A 9,816-nucleotide genomic window follows, 5' to 3' on the forward strand; every position below is an offset into this window, starting at 1 on the left:
TCATCAACAACTTGTGATATACAGACAGACCTTGCTTTCTGAAAATGAAGACTTGGAGCACTAGTGAAGATCAAAGACTTTTGTATGTATTATATTTCAACATCCAGAAAACACAAATCTGCACAACTGGACCAATAAGCAGCATCATAATAAACAGAGAAAAGACTGAAGTTGTTGAAGAGTTTATTTCACATTGATCCACAATCATAACCCACAGAAGCAGCAAGCAAGAAATCAAACATTACCTTGGACAAAGTTGCTGCAAAACACCCATCCTCTTGACCCAATCCATGGTATTTTTCAATCACTTCATGTTCATGCAAAAGCAGATAATGAATAAAGAAGTCTAAAGAGAGCTCAATGCCTTTGAATTATCATGTTAGTGGTGAGAAATAATTAAAGATACTATGGACTGCCAGAAAAACAAACCAGAATGCTACTTAGAATCAAGGATGGTGACAGCCCATGTCATGAACTTTGGGAGAGTGAAAGAGAAAGGACCAGTACCTGGAGAAGGGCATTGTTCTTGGCAAAGCAGAAAGGCAAAGAAAAAGAGGAAGACCTGCAACAGGATGAATAGACACACTATTGGCCACAATGGACCCAAACCCAGAAGTCTGGAGAATGGCACAGAGCTGGGTAATATTTCTGTTGTATATAATGTTGCTATGAATTGGAACCAACTCAATGGCTCCCAGCCATGACCACGTTCTCATCTTAGAGCTCTCTATGACCATCATACCTTTCATCCATGAATCAAAACAAAAAACACTTGCAGTTAACTAGAGCCGAAAGTGCTCAAAGAATAACAAGTACTGTTTTTCTTCCCTGAATTACCACAAAGTGGTGTGAATATTGTTCAAGATACAACCCAAAAGACATAATGCATTAAGTTCACTGAAGGACATTGCAACTCAGGATCAGATTTAATCGATGAGATGTGACCTGTGCAAACTCAATTTTCAAAGAGCTTCTGTGAAGTTTAGGGCTTCAAAATTAGATATCTGAGTGCATGATTTTGTCATTTTCCCTTGTGCTTTATAACAGCTAATAATTTATGTGTCACTTGCTTTTGAAGTTAGTTAACATTGACTTTGTTCTCTTGGCTTTCTGGATAAATTAGAGCTGGTTATTGGGTTAACAACAGACATTTTGTCTAACAGCACAATTACCTTCACTATCTTTTTTTTTCTTTTTCCTCCCTTTCCTCCATTCTCTCTCCCTTCCTTCCTTCCTCATATCATGAAATCTAAACAAAGTTCATGTAGGTCGGCTTCCCCTCAAAAAGTCATTAGTCCCTATAAGATGATGTAGGCAGAAAGGAATCGTAAATCAGAATTTTAGTATCTGGCTCTGTATGACTGATGTTATTTCATTTCTAAGATAAGGGCAAGGTAATTTTTAATTGTCTTAGCAGTGCCATTGCTGGGCACTTTGGGTACCCTGTAAATAAAATCATCTATAAGAGTAATGAATTAAGCCCATCGACCTCCCATTGTCCTCTCCTCCTTCCCCTGCAGATCTACTTCCATGTATTTAAATTAAATATGAACACTGTCAATTCCTAAACTATTTCCTTCATAAGTATGTCATAGTTTGATCCTCTTGTTTGCAGATAATAAAAGGGAGGTCTAGCTTGATTTTCCACTGATGCAGAGCACCAAAACCATTGTCATCAAGTGGATTCCAACTAATGACGACCTCATGAGTAACAGAGTAAAACTGAGCCTTGTGGGATTTTCTTGACTGTAATCTTTATGGAAGCAGATTACCAGGCCTTTCTTCCGAAGTGTAGCTCAGTGAGTTCCAACCACCAATCCTTCTGTTCACTGATGTTGTTATGTGCCATCATGTCAAAGCCAACTCATAGCTGATTCAGTCAAGGGTAAATCATTTGCACCAGTCAGCACAGTGGATTTATATTCAGATACTAGCTATGTTGCCTTGACAGATTGCCTAGTATTTCTAATCCTCAACGTCCTCATCTGTAAAGTGGACATAACAGTAGCCACTTTCTAGAAAGTATAAGGACTGGATGACATAATATAGAGAATGGCACTCAGTGCTGTCACACAGTGATCAGCATGGCAAGAATTTAAACTGCTTTATGTAAATGGTTTAGCCCTCTAATGAGCAAGAAAAACAGAATCCACAAAATAAAAATTTAATGTTCATAGGCATGCTATTTACCACTGCAAGAACATGGAAACCGTCCAGATGTCCACTCACAATCAAATAGATTGAGAAATTATGGTATATTCACACAATGGAATGCTACATAGCATGCAGGAATAATGATTTTGTAAATTGCTATCTAACTTGGGAAGGATTAGAGAGTATTATTCTGAGTGAACTAACTCAGTCCCGTAAGGACAAATACTGCATAAAACATTATTGTAGAATGAGTATGAGGATCCAAGGCAGGGGCAGAGTGGAAGCAGAGAGGGGAGTATGGGCGGGAGGGGGTAATCATAAGATCGTACAATTTGATGGGGGGAGTGTGAAGGAAATAAGAATGATCTGGTGTAAAAAACAATGTATTCAAACTCTGTAAACAAACCAATATAAAATTTAAAAAATAATAAATAAAAAATGTAAAAATGTAAGTTTTCCATTTTAAAAAAAATGTAGCTACCTTGGAGGAAGAGTACAACTAGGATGTTCATTAGCGTCAAGGCTGGTAAACCTTCATTACTTATGCTTCATCTCACAAACTTCCATACTCGCATGTAGTCAAGAGGGACCAATCATCCTTGGAAAAAGATATCATGCTGGGGAAAATCAAGAAAAGAGAGGAATACTCTCAACAAGACAGATTGACACAGTGACTGTAATAATGGGCTTGAGCATGTCAGATTGTGACAGCACGGGATAGGGCAATATTCAGATCTGTTGTTCATAGGGTTGCCTTGCACAGTAATCAACTTGATGGCACCTGATAACAACAAGGCATATATATGGGGTGGAAGAGGTGTGAAGGAAATGCGAAAGATCCAATGTAGACCTGAAGACAGGGCAATGGCAGGCCTAGTTCAATGGTGATTAATTAAAACACAATGTATGGGGGGGAAAACACAAAAAATCACTTATCAGGGTATGTTTAAATCTATAATTTAACATGAATTTTCATTTTAAAGATATGCAAATGCATATTTGAAACAACAATAGATTTTTTCCTCTGTATTTGCACAGACTTTCTACAATCATGAGAAATAAGTTATATAAAAGAAATTTAATATTGATGTTTACAAATAACATGACTTATTAATTTGATTTAACTTATCTTCATTAAAACTAAGATAAAACCTAAAATCATTTTCATTTGTGATTGACTAATAATGCAAAAGTTATTGGAATGGTCCCAAAAAATGTTGCTGAGATTTTTGTTATAAGTGCAATTTTGTATTTATTTGTTCTATTAAACATTTACCATACTCCAAACCCCTTCCAAGTGCTTTATGACTATTAAGTCAATTAAGACAAATTAGTAATTCAGTCTCTTGGAGGAAAAAGCAGCTAAGTGTGGGGATAAGGCATAAAAAAATTTAAAAATATTTTATTTAAAAAAAAGTCTAACTTTCATCTTGTAGCCAGACTGATAAAATTATAGGTCAGACCCAAAATTCCTATAACTTTATTGTTATATACACAATAACCACCAAAATTATCTAGCTTATATGCATTCTGCACTTAAAGAATAATTATTTCCCAAATATTTTAGACATGGTTTTTCTTTTACATGAATTTATAAGGCATAATTTAAAGGCAAGATCATCAGAACTATGTAAACTACACTACAGGCACCTTAAGCATATATTATTTTCCCTCTAGCCCAGACGATGAATTGTCATCTCAGTGAAACTCACATACACCATTACAAATGTAATAATAAGATTGAGAAATCTTTCTCATTATCTTCCCATCGTGCTCTTCTCTGCATGCACAAGAGCCCCACGAAGCCAGCAGGCAGACACTCCATAGCTGTGGAGGTTACAGAGGGGGCACAGCGGTGGGTAAGGCTGGAGCTGGTAGTCAATATGATATACCTCTAGAATCAGTATAATCACCCTGAATAACACGGGAACATCATGGTAATATATGACAGACCATCATTTTCCCTTGCTGTCTCCTATGTGGCTGTGATGACCATAATTCAGCAACAAATTTGTCATAGTACCTTCAAGGAAGGGGTGAGGGGAACCAGAGGGCTTACAGACATCTATTCTGGAAGCATAAGACTTTCTTTTCTAATATAAAACCCAGATATATGCACAATCATATTTGCCTTATATACAGAAATGGCTATTCTTATATACTAGTACTCCAAAGGCCAAGCACACCAAATTTTCCATCTGCCACCTCAGTGTTGAGTGATAGAGAGAAGAGTTTGGCCTGTTAAGCCTGAAAACTATTAGAAGAGGGAAGAATCATTACTGGCTCCCGAGCTAGGTGCTACAGAAGAAAATATTATGAGAAAGTCAATGGCCAGAGCCCAGCTTGGGAAGGAGTCACTGCTTTTCATGTTGCCCTAATGTTCTTTTATTACCATAAGATGTATTTGTGTCTGGAGTTTTAAGCATAAGTATTATGACTCATGAAACAATAGAGCCAGCCTTAGTTGTCCTAATCTTCTCTGATACACCCCGCATCATTTCAGAGTCCATGTGGAAGAAACTTAAGAACTTGACTCAGTAAAAAGGACCTCTGGTGTTCTAGTGGTAAGGAATTGTGCTGTTAATCTAAAGGCTTGCAGTTTGAATCAACTGGCTGCTCCATGGAATAAAGATAGGTAATCTCTTCCTACACAATGTAGAGCCTCTATGGCATATAATATCAATTCACTGAAAGGTTGGCCGTTTGGATCTACCTAGAAATTCCTCCATCAAGTTTCCAAGGCAGTCTTTTTTTCACTTTTTTTTATTATTAATTTTAATAGACATTTACAGAGATTTTGGATTTCCATTCATTCATTGCCGCACTTTTCTCCCTGCGCACCCCACCCCACCAAGGCTGTCTTTAATGGAGGACACTACTCATTGTTCTCCTGAAGAGCAGCTGGTAGATTCAAAATGCTAACCTTTTGGCTAGCAGCACAACATACACTGTGCTAAGGCCATATAAGGTCTTTAGAAAGAAGGCCTTTCAATCTTCTGGCAAACAAGTGTTAATTATCCCCACCAAGAGCAATGCTACTCTGAAACAGCAGAAATCAGAATGAAGAACTGAGCAATTGCCTGGGATTCTTTGAGGGGGTAAGGAGTTAACTTCAGGAAGAGGGGTGTGCATCATGGATGGTGACTTCACTAGTCAGTATTTTCACACTGAAGAAAGAAAAGAACAGAGAATTATTAAGCCATCTCCTCCTAGAAGTCAATCAAAGGATGTTTTCCATCTACACAGAGAAAATCAAAAATCTCCAGGACAGTTTTCTTTCCTTTCTTTAGACATTCCCCTTATGCATACTAGAAGGTATGCCAAAATTCACAGACTTTGAGTCCTAAAAGGACAAGTAGGAGCTGGAAGGGTACTGTGAAGTCATCACATAACGCCAAAATCTACCCGTTATTAATATGGAAACTAAGATCCTGACAAGTGAGTTATTTACTCAAGTCTGATAGCGAGTTTCAGGCAGAACCAGGATTAGAAACCATCTGAGTTTCCACAGTAACAGGTTGTTCTTTGGAGTCCAGCCTATAGACTCTTGGCCCAGGTCCCTACTAGGACAACAGAGACAAATGAGAGTTACTGAAGGTTTTTGAGCAAAAGATTGATGTGATCATTTGTATGTTTTAGGAAGATCCAAGAAACTCCAAATGTAAACAAAAGATGAGCATTAGAACAACATAGAATTGTCCTGGACAGAAATTAATAGGACCCTGAGAGGGGTGGAGATATGCAAGCAGTATTTCTATTATGCTTGTCTGTAGGCTACACGTGAGCAGTGTCAGCTCTATACCCACTTCCTAATGCAGCATCTAACACATAACGTGAGCACAATTAATACTTGCTATTATCTGAGTAGCTTTAGGAATGTCTGCTGTCAGGGACTTGTTCCGAGTGCTAAAGAGCAATGATGTCAGTCTAGAGACTAAAGTGTAACTGATCCAGGCCATAGTCTTCTCAATTGCCTTTTAAACATCTGAGAGCTGGACAATGACCAAGAATGACAAAAGAAGAATTGATGGTTTTGAGTTGTAGTGCTGGAAAAGAGTATTGAACATACCATGGACTGCCAATAGAATTAACAGTAACTGGTCTGTCCTGAAAAGGGTGAAACCAGGTTGCTCCCTGGAAGCAAGGACTTTGAAGCTCTATCTTATTTACTTTGGGCATATTGTCAGGAAGAATCAGTCCTTGGAGAAGGACATCATACCTGGAAAGGTAAAGGTCAGTGCAGGAGAGAAAGACCATGGACGAGATGGATTGACACAGTGAGTTTGACAGTGAGGTTGACTCAGGATAGGGCAAGGTTCACAGCTATTAATTTATAAAATTGCTCTGAGTTGTAGCCAACTTGATGGTACATCACAACAACAACATTATCCATCAAATTTTCACCCTCTGATTTTTGGCAGTAGATTTCCAGGCCCTTTCCGCCCCCTAGTCTGTCTTAGTCTGAAAGCTCTGCTGAAATCCGCCCACCATGGATAACTTTGTTGGTGCTTAACTTACTGGTGGCAATGCTTCTAACACCCCAACAACAGGCAAGTCACCAAAACATTTTTTTTAATGTTAAAAAACCCAATTTTACCTTCACAGTAGCAGCCATTTCCCTTGAGCAGAGAATATCCTTTTTTTGGGAAAGAGAAAATTTTTTAAAAAGACATTAGCATTTAATGTATATTCATCCACAAAGAAAGCAAGGATTTATAATTTGTCCCTTGGGAATATTTTAAAATAATTTGAAAATCACCCTAGTTTATCTTTGCACTTGACAAGAGTTTATTTATAATATCTTTATCTGTCCTGTTTTATTTACTTCGGATTGTAACATTATTCAGTGCTACATACTTAGAAGTGAAACTTCCCCATGCCAGTGTCTTTCAGCACCTGGCTAGCCTATAGATTGTGATGCTCCAGTAAGTTATTCTCCACTTTTTCTTCAATGTAATCAGCCGGAAGTTTTTTTCTGCAAAACACCTTTACGTCTAACTAAAAGGAGAAGAAAGCTTGCTCTTGCTTCCTGCAGGCTGATTCCTTGTGAATGCAGAGAGGGAGAGAAAGGTTAATTGTTAACAGTTCTGTGCATGTGTCAGTTACAACTCACCACTGGCTTCCTTCAGTCTAACACCCTTTCAGCAGTAGCATTTAGCACATTGAGACCAGGCTGAGATTTTTATTGCTTACTTCAATAAGATACAGGGTGAGTTTAAAGATAAGGCTCTTTAAGATTTATCTGTGTCCTGGAATAGGGGTTCAAAATTCCTGCAATCCATGTTGTCATCTCCACTGGCTTACTGCTTTACTTTACACTTTTAACATATCACTTTAACAGCAATTATCAGAATCTACATACTACATACTAGTATAAGCCAAGTCTTAGATGAGGCACCCACGATGATAACAGATTTCACTGGCAAAGTAACTGTTTTTAAATAATACAAATTAATCTACAATTTAGCTTTCCAAGATATCTGATTTTTAAAAAATCAAAAGGGATAATTGAGTAAATGCTCCCTGAGAGGAGATTATAGTCTTATAATATCCCTTAACACTGGTTCAAAGAGTGAACGTGAGCTTGTAAATGTACCATAGACGTCTTTTCTATCTCACAAAAAGGCTCAATAGACTTAAAAGTCAACTTTAAAATACAATTCCTAGATTCTGAATCTTTTCAGAAATGTTAAATCTAGATTGTTGTGTCCACCAATTTTGATATTTGTAGATATATTCTCAAATACAGATAGCTCTTAGTGATAATTGTCAATGACATTATATTTCAAGTAGCACATCTGGAATATTTTTTTGGAGTAATAGATTTTTATTTTTGACACTTTCACAAAGTTTTCATTTAAGAATCTTTACAGTGAAGATCTGCAGGTGCTCAGCTCAGGGCCGGGGCTCTCCCTTGCCCAAGTGGTGGGGTGGAGGTGTGTACTTCCCTTCCTTTATCAGCTTGTCCCTCTGCTTCTGGATGTCAGCCATCCGTTTAATCATTTTCTGATGAAGCAAACATTCTCTGAAATCATCATACTCAGTCTTGCATTCTTTTTCTGCCTGGGCACCACCAATCCCATGGGCACATTCTATCCACTCTTTTTCAAAAGCATGGCATCGGGCTGAAAGCCTATAAGGCTGCTCTGCACTTTGGATTGTCAACCATCGGTCTATGTTAATGTTCAGCCTTTTCTGCACATCAAGGAAAGGCATGGCGTACAAGAGGAGAGCCCTTGGTCTTCTCGATCACCTCTGCCACAGTACAGTCAGTTACTGGAATATTTTGAGTTAGGACAACAGTATAACATTTCTTTGAATTTCACAAAAAGGTTCATATCTATGCTGTTAATAAATGTTAACTGCAATCTGGAGAGTGAATAAGAAATACAATAATTTATGCCTTTGGATTATGGAATTAGTAAAAAAATATTGAATGGACTGCCTGAAGAATGAACAAATCTGTCTTGGATAAAGTACAGCCAGAATTTTCCTTAAACATAAGGATGAGGAGACTTTGTCTTACGTACCTTGGGCATGTCATAAGGAGGGGCTCAGTTCCTGGGAAAGAACATCATGATTTGCAAAGCAGGGGATCAGTTATAAAGACAAAGGCATCTCGTGCCAAGGCGATGGCTCCAGAACCACCTTCTGACTTGGAAATGAAGCTCTTCTCAGAGATCACCTTTCAGGCGAACAAGGCTAGTCCATAAAATAAACAATAATACCCGCGAGAGTTATGCCTTAAAACAAGTAGTTACATGAAATAAAACGGGCAACATTTGCTTAGAAGTAAAGATGAGAAACTAGAAAGAGGCAGAACATTTGGACAGAAGAAAAAGTGAAACTCAAGACAGAAGGGAAGAGAGTGCTGACATATGGTTTGCAATGCAACCAACGTCAAATGGGAAACCAGTTTTCTTCATTGATTTTTACCTAAAGTATAATAGTAATTTTTTTTAAAAAACCCAACTGTTGATATTAAGTGTCACTGAGTCGAGTATGACCCATACTGACCCTATGAACAACAGATCTGAACCCCATCCTATCTGTGTCATCACACTGCCTGACACATTAGAGCCCATTGCAGCAGTCACCATGTCAATACACCTGGTTAAGGGTACTATTTTCCTTTTCCTACCCTCTACCTTTCTGAGCATCAAGTCCCTCTCCAAGGAATAGCCCCTCCTAGCAACATACCCAAAGTATGTGAGGCAAAGCCTCATTATCTTTGTCTCCAAAGAACACACTGGCTGCATCCTCTCCAAGACATATTTATTCGTTCTTTTGCCATCCATAGGCCATTCATTGCTCTTTTCCAACATCACAGCCTAAAGGCATCAATTATTTTTCCATCATCCTTATTCATTGTCCAGCTCTCCGATGCATAGCAAGGATCATAAAGACCATGGCCTGAATCAGATGCACCTTAGTCCTCAAACTGACATCATTACTCCTCAATAATATGGAGAGGTCCCTAACTGCAGATTTATCCAGTGCAATGTGTCTCTATTTCCTGACTCCTGGTACCAACAATGTTAATTGTGGATCCAAGTAAGATGAAGTTGTTGACAATTTCAATCTCTTTTCCATCCATCATGATGTTACCTATTGGGCCAGTGCTAAAAATCTTTGTTTTCTTGACATTGAGATACAATCCAT

General features: G+C 38.1%; 1 protein-coding gene across 1 annotated transcript; it reads right to left on the reverse strand.

Moving 5' to 3' along the window:
• Positions 1 to 8,049: 8,049 nt before the first annotated feature.
• LOC102869355 (NADH dehydrogenase [ubiquinone] iron-sulfur protein 5-like) lies at positions 8,050 to 8,370 on the reverse strand. Its single transcript, XM_006878812.1, has one exon. The coding sequence runs from the start codon at positions 8,368 to 8,370 to the stop codon at positions 8,050 to 8,052; it is 321 nt and encodes a 106-aa protein (XP_006878874.1).
• Between the last annotated feature and the right edge of the window lie 1,446 nt (positions 8,371 to 9,816).

This window comes from Elephantulus edwardii, unplaced genomic scaffold (assembly GCF_000299155.1).
Source record: "Elephantulus edwardii isolate Elephantulus edwardi_28Jun2011 unplaced genomic scaffold, EleEdw1.0 scaffold00001, whole genome shotgun sequence".
Lineage (NCBI taxonomy): Eukaryota > Metazoa > Chordata > Mammalia > Macroscelidea > Macroscelididae > Elephantulus > Elephantulus edwardii.

Bases quoted from the DNA above. Each gene is read 5' to 3' on its own strand.
- LOC102869355 (XM_006878812.1), bottom strand. From the start codon at position 8,370: ATGCCTTTCCTTGATGTGCAGAAAAGGCTGAACATTAACATAGACCGA.